The 21,842-nt window shown below is 48.6% G+C and overlaps 1 protein-coding gene across 3 annotated transcripts in view; it reads right to left on the bottom strand.

Annotated features, from left to right (window-relative positions):
- RFTN1 (raftlin, lipid raft linker 1) overlaps positions 1 to 21,495 on the bottom strand; it is a 204,511-nt gene extending 183,016 nt beyond the window's left edge. The window contains exons 1-3 of one of the 3 annotated variants that reach the window (XM_067737397.1): positions 21,218 to 21,305; positions 7,148 to 7,260; positions 4,238 to 4,390 (exon numbers count right to left, since the gene is read on the bottom strand). In XM_067737397.1, the coding sequence (XP_067593498.1) occupies positions 4,238 to 4,382 (145 nt within the window). In that variant the 5' untranslated portion in view covers positions 4,383 to 4,390; positions 7,148 to 7,260; positions 21,218 to 21,305. Of the gene's footprint in view, positions 1 to 4,237; positions 4,391 to 7,147; positions 7,261 to 20,857; positions 20,982 to 21,217 lie in introns of those variants that run through there. The other 2 variants (XM_067737398.1, XM_067737396.1) reach the window with 2 other exon arrangements.
- Positions 21,496 to 21,842: the final 347 nt, after the last annotated feature.

The raw sequence follows: 21,842 nt of genomic DNA, 5'->3' as shown, positions 1-21,842 counted from the left end.
AAAAGCACCGAGCTCTAAGCAAGGGACAGATAGAACAATGTTGACTCCGACCTCGATTGTTTTAAAGGGCACGTGGTCCCCTTCCTGCCTAGGCCAGCAGGTGGAAGTGGACAACACCCTTTCCCCAACCTGAAATTCATTAACGTGTCAGATGACCACCTTCGCTATGAAAAATAAGCATGTCAAGTGCTCCTCAAAAATCCCCTATGGCCAAAACCCTATAGAAGAGTACTCCTATGTGTCTCTACACTAGAACACAAGTTTTCTAGCAAGAATGTTCTGACTGGTGTCAATGCCTATTTCTCTGGCACCTTGCGGTTTACAAGGCACAAGAGCTCAGATGCCCAAGAGATCCATATGCAAATTCCACCCTAATCACTTCCTAGCACTGCATCTTTAGAAAGGTTACTTAACCTCTCTGAGGGTCCATTTCCTCTTCTGCAAAAAAGGAACGAGTGTCCCCATACACCTCACTGGGTTACTGTGGCGATAAGATGACATAAGAAACCACAAAAAGACGAATGGTCATAGCAACTTGATTTGTAATCGCCCCAAACTGGAAATGACCCCAAAGTCCATCAGCAGGTGAATGGAAAAACACACTATGGCAAATCCATTCAATAGAATATTACTCAGCGACGAAATAGGAATGAGCCACTGACGCACCAAACAACATACATGAATCTCAAAATAAGTAAGCTGAGTGGAAGAAGCCAGACCAAATGACTACACACCATGACTCCATTTATAGAAAATTCTAGAAAATAAAATCAGTGATAGAAGGCAGATTACTGGCTGTCTGGGGACAGAGGGTTGGAAAAAAGGAGGGCCTCCAAAGGAGCATGAGGACACTTTGGGGGCAGTGGAAACGTTCTACATCTTGATGAGGTGACGGCTTCATGGGTTTGAATATTTTAAAGATGTGCAGTGTGGTACGCTTAAATAATACTTTGGCAAAGTTGAAAAGTTTAAAAAAATGAGATCAGGGATCTAATGCCCCATCACGGGACCTGGCACACACTAGGCTCTTAACAAATGTTGGCTCCACTCTAGAGCAATAATGACTGATCCCATTAGAACTTCTGGAAAAGAAACTTGACAGGCTGCCAGAGAACCGCATCAGCAGGTGTAACAGTGACTTTGAAGGTGTACTAGAACCCAACTATTTAGGACACGCTGTTCTCGGCCAGAAAGCATAAACAAGAAAGATGAACAGAAAGATGGGAAAGGCTTGGTCTCTGCCCTCAAGGAAACACAAATGAGTTTAATATATCATGGAATAAAAGTGTCAGAAAGGGCTTCCCTGGTGGCGCAGTGGTTGAGAGTCCGCCTGCCGATGCAGGGGACATGGGTTCATGCCCCGGTCCGGGAAGATCCCACATGCCGCGGAGCGGCTGGGCCCGTGAGCCATGGCCGCTGAGCCTGTGCGTCCAGAGCCTGTGCTCCGCAACGGGAGAGGCCACAACAGTGAGAGGCCCGCGTACCGCAAAAACAAAACAAAACATAAAACAATAAAAGGGGACCCTAAATAAATTACAGCACCCTGAGTAATTCAAGCATATAGGGGCCATTAAATCATATTTTCAGAACATATGGAACCACGAGGTGTGTGCCTCATGGTACAATGTTAAGATGCAAAAAAGCAGGATACAAAAATATACATTGAGGATTCATTCAACAAACATTATTGATTATCTATTATGTGCCAGGCACTGTTCTTTCTTTTTCTTTTTTTTAAAGCACCGACAATACAGCAAAGGATAAAATAAGCACAATCCTGCTCTCATGAGAAGGGATTCCACCTTCTGAAGGAAGGCAAACAACAAACAAGGAAATGAATAACAACAAGCGAAATATAAAGCATGTTGACAGCAGCATACGCTATGAGGAGAATCAAGAGGGGAAAGGGATGGGGTGTCAGGGGAGGTGAAATTTTAAATAGGCAGTCAGAGAGGTTTCCCAGAGAAGGGGGTTAAGGGTTTGAACCCAGGGTATATCTGAGAAAACTTCCAGGCAGAGGGAACAGGCAGTGCAAAGGCCCTCAGGAGGCCTGGGAGATTTGAGAAACAGCAAGGCCGCAGTGACAGAACACGCAGGACAGTGGGAGATTGAGGCAGAGGGAAGCTGGTGTCTCAGGGTCTGGGAGTCATGGCAGGGTTTTGAGCAGAGGAGTGATGTGATCTGGGGGTGGTGGGAACAAGGGGAGAGAAGCAGGGAGACCAGCTAGAATTTTTCCAGTGTTTTCCTAACTTTTTTTTAAGTCTTTATTGAATTTGTTACAATATTGCTTTTTTTTTTATTTTTTATGTTTTGGTTTTTTGGCTGCGAGGCATGTGGGATCTTAGCTCCCTGACCAGGGATGGAACCCTCACCCCCGGCATTGGAGGGTGAAGTCCTAACCCCTGGACCACCAGGGAAGCCCCTCCTAACTTTTTATGATGAACATATATCCACTTTATAATTGGAAAACAAAAGGTAATTCAATCCAAACAAGCCATGTAGGTGCTGTGACTGGAGCACAAGGAAGCAGAGAAACAAACAAGGTCAGGGAAATAGCTCAGGGAATGAGCGATGAATCAGTGGGGGGCAGGGGGCGGGACATATTCCTGGAAATTATTACTAAGAAAAGCAAAAGGCACAAATCACTCCTCTTAGTAATAAAAGAAATGTAACCACAATGCACAAAAATATGAAAAAGAGAAAAAGAATTCCCCCACCATCTCAGCACCCTAACAATCAATATCGACCATCTTGTTATATACTTCCTTCAGATCTTTTCTCCTACACATGCTCTGGTTTTCTCCTTGACCATCCTACGAGGCCCAGCACACTGAAAGCGCTCAAATACTCATTGAGCAAATACTGGATGACGAAATACTCCAAATGCTTCTAGGTTCAGATTTGTCCATGTTACATCAGCTACCTCATTAGCATTTCTGGAAGTAGTTTTAAGAGGCCTGGGTGACAGAATGGAAATTGTGGGTGAGGGGGAGACATGGTCACAATGACTAAGGTGTCAAGTCTGGCTGTTTAGGACAACGGTGACATTATATTCATCAACGGCGCCAGCAGGAAGCAGCCTGCTGAGGAAGAGGCCGGGTTCAGTTTGGGGGACGTGAGGGGTGCCCAGGCCCACCCCTGCAGAGACGCCCAGCTGCCCATCCCTCTCGGGGCTCAGAAAGCATCTGGAGCTTCAGCACGAAGGTGGTCGGGCAGAAGCGGTGGAGGAGGGAGCTGGGGTAGTGATGCCAGCAACCCAACTGGAGCTGGACGTGCTAAGAGCTTCAGAACACGTGTCGCCTCTCCTGATTCTCAGTGCTGCCCTGCAAGCTGGTCTGTGTGTGCCCACTTCACAGATGAGGACACTGCAGGCCCAGCTGCTCCACGGCAGAGCCAGGGCTCAAACCCACGACTCGGAGGGCTTTTCCCATGAATTCTCTTCTCTTACTAGAAGATTAACATATTCACAGAAGCCCAGGGAGAAAGTTAGTCTTAAGATGTCTCTGTTAGGAAGATCCTGGGTTGGACTTACGGCTTCCAGGGGTCTCCCACAAGGAAGAATGTTCTCTTCCTCTTCCGAAAACATAGTTTACATGTTTCCGACTTACAGTTATAGCCTGCTGAGTTTTTCCATGTGTACGAGTCTTGGAAACCAGGACGGGCCGCGTGCTTTTCCCACAGCACCACCTCAACTCTCTGTATACAGTCGGTGCTCAGCAAATGCTCGGGATGAAAACACTGACCCTCACTCGCCAGTCACCCGGGGGCCACTGGGACACCGGGGTGAGGCAGGGCCAAGCCCGCTGGACGAGCAGTCTCGAAAGACGCCAGCGGACAAGGGGCAGGGAGACCTGGGTGGACGGGCAGACGACCACGCGGACAGATGGCGACTGTCCTCTTCCGCGCGTCTTGTCGTGAAACAGTCTGTAAACAAGCGGGCCCAGGGCCAAATGCAGCCCACCCAAGTGTACTCTTTGGCTCACACCTGGTTTTAATTTGTTACAATTTAAATTAGTTGCTAGCTTTCAAAACAATGAAAGATTTCACCTAAAAATCTGGATTTCTGAGCGCAGGCCCTTCTCAACAGGCCCACCCTTTGCAGTTCACCTCCCAACGCCCCCCCCCCCGCCCCCAGCCCCCCACCCCCCAGCGTGTCCTGGGCAGCCCCTCCAGCGCTGATTGGGCCGAAGCCCTGTCAAGCCCCCCACCCCTGGGTTGGGCTGAACCCCGTCCTCACCGGCGGTCAGGGTGGTGAACTCCAGGAAGCGGTACTCATAGGACACGTCTATCTTGGTTTCCACCTGGGGCCTCTTCAACGTCGAATAGATATTCCCAGGCCGTTTGTCATCAGGTTTCTCTAACTTGTTCAATCCGCAACCCATTTCAGCAGCTGCCAGCAAAAGGAGAAAAACGGGGGAATGATTTTCTTCTTCCTGAGATGTTGTTTTTACACACCGCAGTATAAACGACCCCATTATTTCCCTGAAGAACCCGTAAAGGACTTGAGCCTGGCTGAAATCTAGAGCACAGTTCAACCCGTGACCTGAACACTGGAGGCTCTACGCTCAGGCTGCTTTCTCTCGCTCATAAGACACCATTACCAGCCAGCCTGTGATTCTGAAACGACACCAAAAACATACTGTTTTACAGAACGAAAAGACAACCCTCAGAATGGGAGAAAATATTTGCAAACGAAGCAACTGACAAAGGATTAATCTCCAAAATATACAAGCAGCTCATGCAGCTCAATATCAAAAAAAACAAACAACCCAATCCAAAAATGGGCAGAAGACCTAAACAGACATTTCTCCAAAGAAGATATACAGACTGCCAACAAACACATGAAAGAATGCTCAACATCATTAATCATTAGAGAAATGCAAATCAAAACTACAATGAGATAGCATCTCACACCAGTCAGAATGGCCATCATCAAAAAATCTAGAAACAATAAATGCTGGAGAGGGTGTGGAGAAAAGGGAACCCTCTTGCACTGTTGGTGGGAATGTGAATTGATGGAGAACAGCATGGAGGTTCCTTAAAAAACTAAAAATAGAACTACCATGTGACCCAACAATCCCACTACTGGGCATATACCCTGAGAAAACCATAATTCAAAAAGAGTCATGTACCACAATGTTCACTGCAGCACTATTTACAATAACCAGGACATGGAAGCAACCTAAGTGTCCACTGACAGATGAATGGATAAAGAAGATGTGGCACATATATACAATGGAATACTACTCAGCCATAAAAAGAAACAAAATTGAGTTATTTGTAGTGAGGTGGATGGACCTAGAGACTGTCATACAGAGTGACGTAAGTCAGAAAGAGAAAAAAAAATACCGTATGCTAACACATATATATGGAATCAAAAAAAAAAGGTTCTGAAGAACCTAGAGGTAGGACAGGAATAAAGACGCAGACGTAGAGAATGAACTTAAGGACACGTGGAGGGGGAAGGGTAAGCTGGGACGAAGTGAGAGAGTGGCATGGACATATATACACTACCAAATGTAAAATAGCTAGCTAGTGGGAAGCAGCCGCATAGCACAGGGAGATCAGCTCGGTGCTTTGTGAGCACCTAGAGGGGTGGGATAGGGAGGGTGGGAGGAAGGGAGATGCAAGAGGGAGGAGATATGGGGATATATGTATACGTATAGCTGATTCACTTTGTTATAAAGCAGAAACTAACACACCATTGTAAAGCAATTATACTCCAATAAGGATGTTTAAAAAAAAATACTGTTTTATATCATTTTTCTCCCCATCTGAGGAAAATAACACCTCAGAGTGTCTCAGTTCCCCTATACTCTGTATACATGATTAAAAAATGGGATGTGAAAAGCAATACAAGTGCATCATGGTGTCAGCCCATCTGAAAAAAAAATAAGAGAGATGTCGCTCCGCCGTGGTTTCTAAGAGGGGATAATAAATTGTTACGATTTCCAAAGTCCTTTCTACCCTCAACAGTAATTATTTAGACAGGATTTTACATTCAAAAAACACCTCTCAAAGTAGACGGTGGTACTTTTACAGGCCTCGTCTAAAAAGTCCCTGTTTATTCCGTTTTAGACCAAACCACAGGAACAGAGCGGTTCTTCCAGACTCAGAGTCATTTGAGACCAAAATGAAAACTGGCTGAACACTAAGAGCAGGGCCGCAGAAATTGGAAGCAGAATCCACGTGTATCGGAGCAAAGATCCGTGGCTGCGGTTTGGAAAGAAAACGGAGAAATGTTAATACGATGTGCATACGAGGGTGGGCTGAGCTTCCAGGGGATTAAAAACAATGAATGTTCTCTGTTTATTTAGGCAGAATGACATTCATGAAATGACTTTTTATCCACTCCCCAGACTACAGCGGGAGATAGTTTCCCTTTTGTGACTGAGCCTGGCTAAGTTCCCTCCTCTCTGGGGCACCGGTGCTGCCATCAGAACATATTTCACAAATATATTAACTGGTCAAGAATATCACAAACAGAAACGTGGTGGCCACTTCCTTTTTGAGATAAGAATTTCCGTTGGTTCAATCCATTCACAAGGTACCCAGCTTCCTACGGCAACTTGGCCAGCTCCAAAACAACAAGATGAACCGCACAAAAGCAACGAGGCCGGGGAGGGAGGGAACAGGCTGATGAAGCGACAACCAGGCTATATTGGCAGTAATTAAAAAAAGTCTGGAAGGATGGATGAGAACAGGAAGCCTTACTTATGCCTTAATAAGAGAACATTAGTGTCCAAAGGGCCAGAGCAGACATGATTTATGTGCAATCTGCATGAACTGATTACTTGTAAAATACTCTGCAGTTCTGCAGATATAATAGCTGATATGCACAGAGGCTGCATATTTAACTGCTAGAAAGCAAACCGCCTGGCATCCGCTGGGGCAAAGCAGAAGCAGACAGGGAGGCCCCTAAGTACTGGGGAACAGGTAACCTAGTGAGATAAATACTATCACTGCCAGAACAGAACTGGAAATAACCCAAAGGCTTACCAGTCACTCACTCGTCTTCCTCCCTACAAAGGACCGAGCATTTGGGGACCTCCAAGAAAAAAAACCCTTCCTCAAAAATCTTCCCATTCTTGCTATCCTATTAGGTAAATTCGAGCATTAGAGAGTCATTCCTTTGAGAACACCCTACCTCAGCATTGCCTTTGAAACCACAAATATCTCCCTGGGACGGGCAACAAGCCAAGCTCCTGGTAGCCACTAACACTTTAGTATGATTTAATTTCTTCTCTCAAGGACAGGATCCTGCACAGCATAAAAAAAGGAGGAGAGGATTATCAAGATGAGTAAGATAGTCTCAGACAAATTTGGGGTTGCAGGGAGGCATGTCAGGAAGTATTAGAAAAACTCCCAATTCATAACTTTGAATTTAAGGTTTTAATCAGACTATCCCAAACCTGAGTTCCATGTTCACTCCAAAGGGCACTGTGCTTGTCTCACAGGACACAATGAGACCCTGGGAAATCATCTATGTGATCAGACACTGTACCAGCCAGGTGCAAAACTGTAATACCAGTGAATCCTTGAGGTCTCAAATTTTAGGGCATACAACCCTGGTTAAGCAACTGCTTCTAAAGCACAGTTCTCTCTGGGAAGGGAATCATGGTGAAGCTGTTGCCAGTCACCAAAAGCTTAGTGTGAATTTGTTCCTCTTACTCGTTCGTGTTAGGGCCCTACCTTGCTTGCTACTGGCACATTTGCTTTCCTCCTAGTTCCTTCCTGCATTCTTCCACCAACCCCACCCCTGTAAAAATAGGAAAGACTTTTACATCACTCCAAAAATGTCTGTTACAGTCCCTACTATGCTCAAACAAGTCACAAAATCTAGCTTACGAAAAGAAGGAAAACTGGGGCTTCCCTGGTGGCGCAGTGGTTGAGAGTCCGCCTGCCGATGCAGGGGACACGGGTTCGTGTCCCGGTCCGGGAAGATCCCACATGCCACGGAGCGGCTGGGCCCGTGAGCCATGGCCGCTGAGCCTGCGCGTCCGCAACGGGAGAGGCCACAACAGTGAGAGACCCGCGTACCGCAAAAAAAAAAAAAAAAAAAAAGAAGGAAAACTAAGATATAATAGTGCCTTACATCTACATTTTGTAAACTTCCCTGTTTCCAGTGCAAGGTTCCCAAACCCTGGTTGTATTAGAATCCCACAAGAAGCTGGGGCAGAGGCTGCATATGGGCCTTGGAGGGCAGTGAGAGGTGGAGGAGGAGGAAGGAGTGAAGGGCACAGCCTCACCGGATGCCAGCAGATGGGGCTGGCGTAGCTGTACGTGCCCCGCACAGACATTCAGGGAGGGTCTCGGGGGTCAAGGTAGGGCAGAAGGTAAACGGTAAGTGTGATGGTTTTTTAATGTGGCCCCCAAATCCTTTGACACTCCTGCCATCGAGAGGCGGGGCCTATGTCACCTCCCCTGAATCCGGGCTCCGTGACTGCTTTGCTATAGAAAGCGTCAGATGATGCAGTGCCAGCTTCTGGACCTGAGCCTTAAGAAACTGGGAGCATCCACTGCCTGACTCTCGGGACACCTGCTCTTGGAACCCAGCCACCATGCCATGAGGGAGCTCAAGCAGCCCCGAAGAGAGGCCCTCCCTGAGCAAAACACACCGCTGTTGCTGCTTTAGGCCTCTAAGTTTTGGCGTGATTCATCATACGACAGGTAACCTCTACATCAAGTTTGCTCCAAATGACCACAGCCAGCTGCCTCCTCGGCCAAGCCTGCAGTCAGGGGCCTGCTTCAGCCACTCATGCTGGAAGGACATCTGGGGAGTTTCCAGTTTGGGGCGATTCTAAAAAAAGTGGCTGTAAACATTCACGTTAGAAGTTCTGACGTGGACCTAAGTTTTCATTTCTCTAGGGCAATACCTCGGGGCGGGATCGCTGGGTTACACGGTAAGTACAGGATCCTGTTAATGAATAACACACTCAGGGTGGCCAGATGCTGACCCGCGAGAGGCACCGTGGAAGGTGAGACCCGCTGAGATTCCGCGGATTTAGCTCGGCCACCCCTGCTCACCCTGGGGCATCAGCTCACTGGGAGGGAATCATGACCAGCAGTGCTATTCATGGCTATTTCTCCTTTCGTTATTGTCTGTTTTTGTAAAGGACACTTGCTAAAAATCACCTGTGTGTGATGACATTTTTCCAGTACTTTCGTATGGTCCATCCAACCCCCATAGCTCTGCCCTTCCAAATTCCTATAGTCACTTCACATTGACACCTATGGAAACCAGGTTACTTGTTTTATGTGTGAGGTGATGGTTGGATCAGCTCTGATTATTCGACAGTCACACAGGAGGGTTTTTTCTTCTTTTTACGTCTTTATCTTCCCAAAAGACATCCCTGCACCCACGTGCATGGGTCTCTCTATAATCAAGGCACCAAGAAAAACCATCCAAGGGGTCTTCACAGGTCTTTCCCCGCTCCTATGGTGAGACAGTGGGAAAAGAGCCAAAGTATCCTTACAGCTCTTCAGCAGAAACTGGCTAAACATTAGTAGGACTGGAGACAGACTAGGGAAGAAAATAAGGTCATCACTGGGGGTCTCTGAGACCCACTACAAGGAGAGGTCATTTGCAAATGACCCAGAAGCAAAGATCCCTCAACTGGTGACACTCTGGAAAAATCAATTCTTTCTGAATCAAGCCTAGAAGGAGGTGTGTCTTTGGTATATGTGGGCCCAGTTTCATGCAGGAACTGTCAGCTCCATGAGGGAGAGAATTCATGTTCCGAGTTCGTGCATTCATTCATCTAATGAACATTTATTATGGCCTCTTTTGAGTCACACCCTCAATTAGGAAATACAAAAATGGAAAGACCAGGTCCTACCCTCTAGGAGATCACAGGTGAAGGAGAAGAAAGACAATGAAGAAATACACGTGGTACGGTGAGGCTGGTTGTTCTAGAAGTCTGGGCGGGGTGCAGGGCATTTGGAGAAAACCGCTGTGATATAAAACAGAGGGCACACCCCCATAGACTTGGTTCCAGAAAGAGCTGATCAGCCATGGGGCACGATGTTCTGTGTCATTTTAAATGTTGAAATGTTTGAATTTTTATTTTAAAGTAGTTCTAATCTGGTTTTGAAATACTTCCCCAGATGCACGTAAAACACTGGAAAACCACTTCAAAAAGGATCACCTCCGGGCTTCCCTGGTGGCGCAGTGGTTGAGAGTCTGCCTGCCGATGCAGGGGACACGGGTTCGTGTCCCGGTCCGGGAAGATCCCACATGCCGCGGAGCGGCTGGGCCCGTGAGTCATGGCCGCTGAGCCGGCGCGTCCGGAGCCTGTGCTCCGCAACAGGAGAGGCCACAACAGTGAGAGGCCCGTGTACCGCAAAAAAAAAAAAAAAAAAAAAAAGATCACCTCCTTAAACAATTATTTTTCAGCTGGGGTTTAAAAAAAATCCCTGAGTTTAAAGGTTTATTTTTACTATCAACTAGCATGCACACATTTAAATAATGGGGAATAAATGTAGTTATATTTTCAAATACAAATTAGTTTCATTAAGAGTGAGCCCTCATTTACCACACTTGCTGCTAATCTGAGGCAGACCGTAAAGCTAATTTTAACAACTGCCAACAGCTCATGACAAGCAACCAGAGATGGGGCAATTATACTCAATGATGCTGGATCAGCTGGCAAACTCATTCTTTATTTCTCCACTCAAATCCTATATTTAAAGACTCGAGTGTGTTTATTACATCATTCAGGCACCCAAAGTAGGAACTGATGATCCAAATTAAGAAGTTTTTACATGATAAGAACATCTCTCTCCACCCAGAAATGTAAATGAAAACTTGAAAATCCAATCAGCTGTACGGATGGCATCAAATCTTGATATCCTACAAACTAAGACAGAAACCCAAGGAAAACTAAAACTGACCCATGTAAAGTATTCCTGATTCAATGCCAAGGAAAAGAACAATCTGTATGAAACGGGGTTATATTATGGTGCTACTGTTTTTTAAGTGTCTATGTGTGTATCTGCATATGAAAATCCACATTTTTTTTTTAACTGGCAGGTTAAATAAAGATATTCACAGAACTTTCCTCTGGGTCACGAGTGATGAGAGACATTCTCTTTATGGTTTTCTATATTTTCAAGTTTTCTGTGTTGCATATGCATTACATTTCCTAGTTGAAGACAACAAGATGTATCACAGACAGCCTGCAAGATATCCCTCAATAATCCTCCCGTTCACCAGTGGTCCCCTCCTCTACTGAGCAGGGCTGACCTGTGTAATCAGTAGGATATGTCCCTGGGGGAAGCCCGCTGCCATATTGTAAGAACACTCTGTTAACCCTGTGGAGAAGCCCCCAGGGCAGGGAACTGAGGCCTCCAACCAACAGCCACGATGAACTCAACACTCAAGTGGGAGCATCCCTCAGCTCCAGAACAGCCTTCAGCCTAGCCAGCATCTTGACCACAATCTCGTGAGAGACCCTGAGTCAGAACCACCCAGCTCAGCTGCTTCTGGATTTCTAACTCACAGAAGCCCTGCGAGATAATAAACATTCATTACTATTTTCAGTTGCCAAGTTTGGGGGTAATATGTTACACAGCAAGAGATAAGGCATTACGAGGGGTATTTACATTATCAAAGGAAAACACTCGGTGAAGACTGATCCAGACCACCTTTCTTTCTGCTCTCCCACTAGCCTCCATCACAACCACCCTTAAATAAAACAGCCTCCCCTCAGAAGAACTTGCTACTCAAAGTGTGGTCCTCAGACCAGGAGCTATGGCACTCCTGGGATCAGCCCACCCGGACCTACTTAATCAGAATCCACCTTTTCACACACGATTCATCAAAGTCTGAATCACAGTAAAGCTTGAGAAAGCCATGGCGGTGGTTCTCAATGTTGGCTGCACACTGGAATCACCTGGACAGCTGTTTTGATGTCCAGATGCCCAGGCATTTGGGGTGGGGCCCAAGCATCATTTTTAAGACACCCCCACAAGTGATTCTAACTGACATCCAGGATTGAGAATCAACACGCTCAGAGCAAACCCTGTCTGTTCCCACTCCTGACCCTCTCCAATCTCCTAACACCCAGGCCGCAGGGGCCCAGGGTCTCTCTTAGGCTGCTTAGCTAGGGCTGAGAACCACAGTCTAGAAGAACGTGGTCTTGCTGACCCCCTTGGTTCCACCCCTGCATCACCTGAATCTCGCTGGACCTCATACCCTCCCTTCCCAGGCTCTCTGTTGTCGTCCCTAACACAAGTGCACCCCCAAATTTCTATCTCCAGTCTCCTCCTGCCTCTCTCTTCAAATTACTTTCACTACCAACCACCGCAAGCATATGGATAAGGATTTAAAAAATGAGACATCTCTGTACCCACTACCCTGAATCAACAAATGCTTATATTTGCTCACATCTTCTGTTTTTGTAGAAATACAACTCTTGGTGTGCAGCCCTCATTCCTGTCCCTTTGTCCCCCGTCTTTCTGTCCCTGGTCCTTATCCTGTACACACTACATATAATACCCAGAACCATACAGGGCAAAGGCTCTGACACTTTTCAGGTCACGGCACCCCCAGTGTCCCTATACGTTTGTTCACAGCACCCCCAGGCTAAAAGCAATACCCACAGCTCGATTTATTAAGTAGTCAGGTCCAAACAAATTGATAATTATGTATAAACAACTTAGCATCCTTTTGAAAGAACAGACTACACAAACTGAAAAAAAACTTTTTCCTGCATCCTTAAATTACCGTAATTACTTACTACTGGGATGTGTGCATCCATTTGGCACCGGGAAACTTCTCAAACCTCAGAATCACACTGGACACCACCACCCTCATCTCCTGTTCAACAATGATCTTCTTAGCAACCACCCCAAATCCAGCTTTGCAAAGATATGACATCATCAAAAGGAAGTGGTAGCCTTTGATGTTGATCCTGTGAACTACCTCGGGCTAGTAATGAGGGTGGCATCCAACATGCAAGTACCACTTGCTGCGGTGCCTTGGGGTGCCTTAGTACAGAATTTGGGAACCTCCAATACAAGGAGGCACGTAGGCTCAAAAAAGTTCCTTAACTGCATCTTCTCCCCGTTAGCTGTCAGATTCACCTCCCAGCCTGACCGCTCTCCAACTCCAACAGACACACCCACGGACCCGTTCCAACATCTTCACCTGGAACTTTCCCAGCACTTCCAGATGAATATGCCCCAAAGAGAACTCAACACCCTGCCCCAAAAGCCTGTTCTTCCTCCTGGGTTTCTTGTGCGTATATGTGTCCTTATGTAGATATCTACAGAGAGAGAAGTTGGGGCAGATTTGTTTTAAAGGTCTTGTCTTTGGACTTGGAGGCTGGCAAGTCCAAAATCTATAGCACAGGCCAGGAGGCCAAAGGCCCAGGGAAAACGTGATGGTGCAGAGCTGAGCCCCAGGCCCATCTGGAGGCAGAACTCCTTCCTCCTCAGGAGACCTCAGTCTTCTAAGTCCTCGGACTAGTTGGATGAGGCCCGCCCATATTAGGGAGGGTGATTCAAATGTTAATCACATCTTTAAAAATACCCCATGGCAACACCTAGACTGCTGTTTGACCAAAAACTGGGTACCCCCGTGGTAGCCAATCTGATACATAAAATTAACCATCACGCCCTCCTTCACTGAGCGCTTAGTAGGTGCAAAGCACTGTTCCAAGTGCTGGGGATACCGAAGTGAAACAGAGACAAAGATCAAAACAAAACAAGAACAACCCCGCCCTCGTGGACCTTACTTCCAGGAGCAGACACATAAGAATAATGAATGAAGTTCAAGTTTAAAAGTATGTCACATAGGGCTTCCCTGGTGGCGCAGTGGTTGAGAGTCCGCCTGCCGATGCGGGGGACGCGGGTTCGTGCCCCGGTCCGGGAGGATCCACATGCCGCGGAGCGGCTGGGCCCGTGAGCCATGGCCACTGGGCCTGCACGTCCGGAGCCTGTGCTCCGCAACGGGAGAGGCCACAACAGTGAGAGGCCCGCGTACCGCAAAAAAAAAAAAGTATGTCATGTAAAGACAAGTAAGGCAGAGAGGGGCATTAGCAAGTACAGGGGAGGGCACAATTTAAAAAAAAACAGCGTGATCAGGGAAGGCCTCCCCCAGAAGGTGACAGGGCGAGCGCTGGGATGAGGGAGCAGGTGGCCACGAGTGCAAACAGGCCGGGAGGTCCTGGACCTGCCCGGGGAGGTGGGGTAGCCTGGGCGGCCGTGGTCAGGATGCTGGCTTTGTCCCCAGTGAGATGGGAGACCTCAGAGGGTTTCGAGCCCCGAGGGAGACATGATCACTCTGACCCTGGGAACAGGGAGACCAGGTGGTGATGAGGTGTGAGCAGAGGTCAAATTCTGGATACGTTTTGAAGGTAGGAAGTGAGATTTCTTAGTGGTTTGGAGACAGGGCATGAGAAAAAGAGGGCATCCGAGACCCCTCTCAGGTTTGTGGCCTGAGCACCTGTAAAGCTGCAGCGACCACCTCCCAAGACAGGCACACCGTGAAAGGAACAGTTGGGCCAGAGCAGACCGGAGTTTGTCCTGGATGCGTTAACTCCAACCAAGGGGAGGTGGGGTGGGCAGCCGGATGGACCAGTCCACAGCTCAAGGGAGAGAGCTCTGGAGCTTTGGGTACCGCCCCATCTTCCCATGGGACAGCAAACTCCTCGAAGGCAGTTACATCTTCATCCTCAACAACAACTACCCCAATGCCCTGCCCCAAGAGATGCACAGTAACACCTACTCCGTCAACAGACTCCCGGAGAAGGAAAGGTGCCTATTATCTGGAAAAGGATGGGAAGGGCCTTTGGAGTATTTGCCTGTTGCTCTCAAGTTCGCCTTTTTAAAAGCACAGCACAGGGGCTGGTGACGCTCTGGAGCCAGAGTGCCTGGTTAAAGTTCGAGGGTCCCTACTTCCTAGCCGAGTGACGTCAAGGGAGCCACTTAACCTCAGGGTTCTCCACTATAAAATCGGGATGACCGCAGAATCCACTTGCAGGGTGAGGACTAAGTAAGTTAATTTAACAGGACTTAGAAGAGCTCAGGCACCTAGAAATGGCTGTCTAAATGTTAACCATTATTAGTACTATTACTAGTACTACTTGTTGTCCATGACAAAGATCCCTGTTAACCTGCTATAATTACACCACACCGAAAGGGTGCTTATAAAGTGTCCCAAGACACTGGAAAAATCCCCAAAGACCTCTCTAAATTAAAGAAGTGTTTAAATGAACAGTCTGATTTCTTGTACTCTGCATTTCCAAAATCTTGTAATACACGATATGGTCACGTTCCATTAACCAGAGTCTGTGATTAACCTAACCTCTTCTCATCTGACTTTAATGGATAAGGTCTATTACAAAAATTTCTCCAAATCTGAGTAATTTGGGAGTTATTCCATAAAACTTGAAGGTTCCTCAGAAGTATTTCCTCGGGGTGAAATACTAATCTGGGACTTCCAACACACACACACACACAACACAAACACACACACACACATGGAAGCTGATAATCCTTTGCAAAGAATAAATGCTGCCCATCCAGGGGCTCTGCCTATGGAACAACACAATGGGACAGTTTCGTTTTAAAAGCCAAAGAACGCTGTCAGTGAAGTGCAGCTGGCTTCCTGGTTGAAAAAGTGTGGAAACATCCAATACAGCTTCATGAAGTAGCACGAGAGTTGGGGAGCATCAAACAAGCTGAGCAAACATAGCTGATGTTGACTTCCCAGCTCTGGGGGCTCTGGGTTCCCCACTGACCCCCGTGGGCTGGCACCCCTCTCCTTTGAACCGAGCCTGAGTGTGGACACCCCGTAAAGGGGACGTCCCTCCATCACCATCCTGCACCATCAGACACGACGCTGCGGCCCCTCCGCTGCTCCCGATACCACAGGGGCAGGCCTGACCCAGGAAAACCCCCTAACGAAGCCCCCAGGTACCCCAAAGGATGCCTGCTCCACCTCAGTCTTGGCAGGTAGCCATCACACATAGAATGTGACCTGATTTTCTAGCTCTTTGGTTCTGGCCCCGCTGAGAGCACTTTTTCTTCCTGAATTCAGCCCAGGTAGGGAGTAAGTCGCACAAATGCATATTTAAACGCTGAACTGAATTCTTTGGAGAGCGAGGAAATTAACAGGGCCTCAAGCAGTGGCCATCGCTTGCCCGCTGTACCGATCTTTTCAGAGGACGCATCTTGGTGAAATACACAACGATAATAACGAGAGCCCCTTTGGGGGACCAGGAGAAAAGGGAAACTCAAATTTATGTCAAAAACTGAAGGTGAATGGGAGGAAGGATCACACACACACAAACCTTTTTATAAACATAAAAGAAATGTCTGGCTAAATTTATCTCTTTGTCAGTGAAAAACAGCCTAAGCTTTAGCCAAGAGTGTGGCCAATTCTTAAACTGAAGGACAAAAGAGAAATGCTTAGTACAGAGTAGCCCCATCAAACAGAACTTTCAACCAGGATGAAAATACATCTGCTCTGTCCAATTCGCTCGCCAATAACCACATGTGGCTCTAGGGCTCTTGAAAGGTGGCCGGTGACACTGGAACTGCATTTTAAATTGTATTTCCTTTTAATTCATTGACATTTAAATGTAAATAGCCACATGTAGCCAGTGGCTACTGTAGTGGACAGCCCAGCCACAAGTGAGCTGACAGACGCTCAAACCAAACAGCTGGCCACGTCTTCCTTTCCCTACGATAAAATTACAATCATCACAACAAATCATATCTTAAATTGTCACCAAAATTAGCACCTCTACCCAGGCTCCAGGTGCCCCAAATCTCAGAAAGCCTGAAACAAAAAGAAAAAGGCAAAAAACTTAAGAAAGTGATTCCAGTGTGTCATTTGTTCCAAATTCCATCCCCCATCCAGCTTACATTTCTCTTCTACGACGGCTTCGTGTATTTGGAAATCTATGCTTGCAGATGGAATCTGCATTTGCGAAACCAGAAGGTCATAGCCTCTTCCCTTAATGTCCAGGAAACATGAAAATGTGAACTTGGGGCAAGTTCCCTAACTCCCTAAGCTTCAGTTTCCTCAAGGCCAAAGTGCAGATAATAATAGTATTTGCCTCTCACGAGGATTAGATTCAGAGCACGCACGTGACGAGCCTAACTGTGGCTGGCAAAGAATGGGCGCCTGGCAAGGGGTAGCTATAATGATAATTTTGTCAACAGCAATAGTAAAATCTGTAATAAAATAAAAACGGTGCTACTAGAATGGAAGTTTACAGTTGGCAAAGTTTTCCTAACACTTTGAACCTGTTTCACGGGCTATAGTAAAGTGGCCTCTAGTAAAATACGTCTTGGGGTCCTGACATCTGGGACAACGTCCAGACAGGCAGTCACCCAGATGGGCACCATGAGAATTATTCTGTGCCTCTACCCTGCGGCAGGCAATGTACTAGGCTGGCGGATGAAGGGAACAGTCCCCAAACATAGGCCAATGTCTTAAGACTCTGTACCACTTGTCAGCTGACCTCAGTGAGACACCTCAGCGAGATGTCAAAGCTTCATCCTGGGTCTCACATAGGCAGGGAGCTCCGTTCCTACTTCCTATATCAGCCAAGACCAGGTTTGGCTACAGGCCCACAGACGGGGACGAAGGTGCAAGGGGACCTGAGAGGGAACGGCCCATTTTCTCAGCCAGGACAATAAGAGGGGTGTTGACAGGCCATGCTTCTCACTGACAGGCCACATCACTTTAACAGGAAAGCTGTTCTCGCAGCCTTCAAAAAGCCAAATCTGACCTGTCTCACAAAGCAAACACAACCGCTTTCAACAGCCAGCTGCCTCAGCCGGTGAAATCCAACGGGAATCTCCACCAGATTCACAGCAACCAGACCACTACGCCAGAAATCCCCCAGGAGTTTCGAAGCAGAAGTTTAGTGGAATTCTTTGGGGTTTGGGGTTTATTTTTCTTTATATAGAAAGCAGTCGATCTTCTTTCACAACCAAGGGGACGTTCCCCTATGGAATTCCCTTCTCTGAAGATCTTTAAAAATAAAATATTTGTCTGACTGTCTGCAATAATTTAAGAGTAAACCCATTTACTGGCAGAGTCAGGGATTTCTCTCAGCTCCTCCAGCTATGAACAGCATGGTCCAGACTGTCTCAGATGTTCCAATTACTGGCTCCCTCGGGCCCCAGAAGAACACTGGTCTACCACGCTCTTGACTTTGGGCTAGGAAGATGAGTTGTTGTATCTGGAATCTCACATTTGTATTCTTCGCTGGCGGGAGTGTAACATGGTACAACCATGTTGGGAGAAGGTCGGGCAGCCTCTCATAAGGTTCACATACATCTCTTTTATGACCCAGCAATCCCACTCCATTTACCCACAAGACATGACAACGTATGTCCCTAGGAAGACTTGTATACAAATATTCACAGCAGCTCCATTCACAATACCCCCCAAACCTGGAAATAACTCATGTGTCCATCAACAGGGGAATACATAAACAAACTGCATTATAAACAGATACCGGACTATAACTCAGCAATAAAATAGACCGGATTACTGGTACATAAAACATGGGTGAACCTCAAAAACATGCTGACTGAAAGAAGCTTTACACAATACTGTAAAGTGGAATAAATACTGTAAGTGGAATTCCACTTACATGAAGTTCAGGACCAGGCTAAACTAACTTTGAGTGAGAAACAAAGGGTGAGGGCAGGGACTGACTGGGAATGGGGATGAAGGAACTTTCTGGGGGTGATGGCGACATTACTTGATAGAGATGAGGGTTACACAGGTGTAGGTGTCTGTCGAAACATTATGCAAATGTTACCCTCAAGGTCTGTGCATTTCACTATATGGAGATATGTATGTATGTAAAAATTCACCATATGTATAAATTTTACCTTAAGAAAATCATGAACATATATTGAACTCTAAATAATGAAATGTGTGCTGAAACGTTTAGAGGTGACCTGTACCAATGTCTGTCATTTAATTTAAAATGCATAAAACAATAAGTTGCTGATGGATGGATAGAGGGATGACTAGATGGACGGATGTGTAATAAAGCCAATATTGTAAAATTATAGACTCTAGATACGGGTATTTGGGTGGTCACTGTTTTTGCAACTTTTATATATATATATATATATAGTTTTGTTTTGTTCTGCGGTATGCGGGCCTCTCACTGTTGTGGCCTCTCCCATTGCGGAGCACAGGCTCTGGACGCGCAGGTTCAGCGGCCATGGCTCACGGGCCCAGCCGCTCCGCAGCATGTGGGATCTTCCCGGACCGGGGCACGAACCCGCGTCCCCTGCATCGGCAGGCGGACTCTCAACCACTGCGTCACCAGGGAAGCCCCAACTTTTCTATATTTTTTAAAAGGAGGTGGGTGGGGGAAAGAGTCACAGGGCCCTCTCCCTAGCCCACCAACTTAGAAATTTAGCAAGACACCCATGCCCACCAAGCCATGGGCCCACATAATTTCGATTCTGCTGAAAAGTTAAGACTGGAAGAACACAAGTAGCTTTACAGGAACTCACATCACTCATGCCAAAGATTTTCTGCCTGTTTCCCTACAGACAAAGCAATTATTTGAATGGAGGCCAAAAATTCCTGCTCAAGAGGGAGAAAAAGAACTCACTGACTCGTATTCCCAATTAATTCTCTTTCAGTTCCTGCACCAAATCTATTAGCTAACGGTACAACACCTCTCTTCCATTTGTCCCACGTCCATGCAGCCAAAAGACAAACAAAGAAAAAGCGACCCGGCGACTTGCTATACAAATGCAGCCAGAGGGGTGTCCTCACAGCTGTCAGGCCAGAAACCCCACTTAAGGCAAAAGAGGATGCAGAGCTCCCTCTGAGGTTAAAGTGATTTCACTGAGGTTAGCACGCACACGCACCAAAGAGCCCCAAACAGCTTGTTGCTTAACCCCTCTGTGGGGTTTGGTGACATCTGGGGTCACTTGAACTTGGTAGGGAATTCAGCTGTTCAGAGGTACAAATTAGGAATCCCTGTGGCCAGGGACACGTGGGGTGCAGGGCAAGCCCTACGCACGGGCCCAGAGGTGGCTCACATTACGCCTGCCTTCCTTCCTGGCAGGGCCTCACTTATCCTGAGATGACACACGATGGCAGGGGCTGGAAGACGCCTCGCCTGACTGCGCCCACCATCTGAAAACAGCTGTACCAATTACAAGAAGGAAACCAGGTTGCTGGAGACCAGGGCAGTCACTCAAACATAGGAACTGGTGCCAGACTTTTTTTTTTTTTTTAATACTTTTTTGTTCTTAAACCCCCTAACAAACTCACTGACACCACCCAGCGTCCCTGGGGACCACCCACAACGACACAGGGCAGCCAGGTGCAAGCACCAGGGAGGCAGGGCGCCTGGGTTACTGCACCTTGGCCTCCACGCGGTTCCCGCTGCCAAAGACAGCGGCAGTCTAGGTGAAGGGCATGAGCCCTGGCGCAGGAGGGGGGGTGTGCATGCCTGACAACGGGGCTTCCTGAAATAAACGCCGCCACCACCCCGCCCTCACCCAGGTCCACCCTGGCGTCCCTTGGGCCTCGGAAAGTGGTGAGGACGAGGGAAGAAACCCCCTTTACAGAAGGGGAGATGCCCGTTTTCAGTGACGGGGACTTCCCGCGCCCCGAGGCTCTGAGCCTCCCTTGGCCGCGGCGCTGCCTCTGAACGCGCGGCACGTCTGCTCCCGCCCGTCCAACACCGCTGCCCCGGGAACAAACGCACCTCCCGGGGCGCACGCAGAAGGGCAGCGGGAGTCGCCTCCACCCCAGCCCACCCCGGCCTCGTGCCTTCCTGAACCTGGATTCCTGGGCCAGCTCCCGCCTGATCTTTGCCGAGGACCCCCTGCAGCAGTGTCCTACACCCACCTGTAGCCTCGAAGCTTCCCCTCTGCTTCCTTCCTAGGCGCCCGGAGCATGCGGAGCCCACGACCCTCAACAGACTGCTCTGGGGTGCCTCTCCCCATGGCTCGCCAGGGATGATTTTTTTTTTCCCCAAAAAAAAAGTTGGCCCAAGACCGCTGCGTCCCATGGATCCTGTCCCCGACCCCATCCAATCCGGGCCGGGGTGCAGGGGACGGGGATGGCCCTCTGGCAGCCCCGGCGCCTGGGAAGCACGCCCAGCCTCGGCAACCTGCAGGGAGGCGCCCCGCCAGGCTCCCCCTGCCCGCCGGGTTCCCGCCCCGCCTGCGCCCGCCTCCATCCCGAATCCTTCAGGCGCCCACCTACCGTTCTGGACTAAGCCGAGGAGAAGGCGCGGGCGCGGGCTCCCGAAGACAGCGTGTTCCGTCCCGGGAGGAAAGTTTGTGCCATACAGAGGAGGCGGCGCGGGGAAGGCGTGGGCGCCAGGGGGTGGGGACGGGGCAGGCGGCGCGGCGTGCTCGTGTGTCCGTCCCTCCTGCGATCCTTGCGTCTGTCCCTCAGCGGAGCCCGCGGCCGCCGCGCTCCCGCTAGCTGCGCCCTGAGCCCGGCGCGCTCCGGCTCCAGCCCTGACGCGCCCCCGTCGCCGCCGCGCGTCCGCCGGCTACACTTCCTCTTCCTCTGAACTCATGTGCAAAATATGCTGCGCTGCGTCTTCGGGGGAGCCGCCGCGGGAGCAGCTCGCCCGCCCCGCGCCCCCTCCGCGCCCCGCGCCCCGCGCCGCCGCCTCAGGCGGCCGGCAACCTGCGCGCTGCACACGGCTTCCCCCAGCCAGTGACCCTCGCCGCTCCACGGCTCAGAGGTCCGTGGCTCCCCCGCCCACCCTCTCGACCCCTTGTAACCAAGGTTGCGTGCGTCAGGAGCGCGCGTGGGGGACTCGGAGCCCTCAAAATTTGGGCTTGGGTGCTGGAGGGCGACTGCCTCTAAGGCGCTG

This window comes from Pseudorca crassidens, chromosome 5 (assembly GCF_039906515.1).
Source record: "Pseudorca crassidens isolate mPseCra1 chromosome 5, mPseCra1.hap1, whole genome shotgun sequence".
NCBI lineage: Eukaryota > Metazoa > Chordata > Mammalia > Artiodactyla > Delphinidae > Pseudorca > Pseudorca crassidens.
This window is presented reverse-complemented; position numbering and strand designations above follow the sequence as displayed.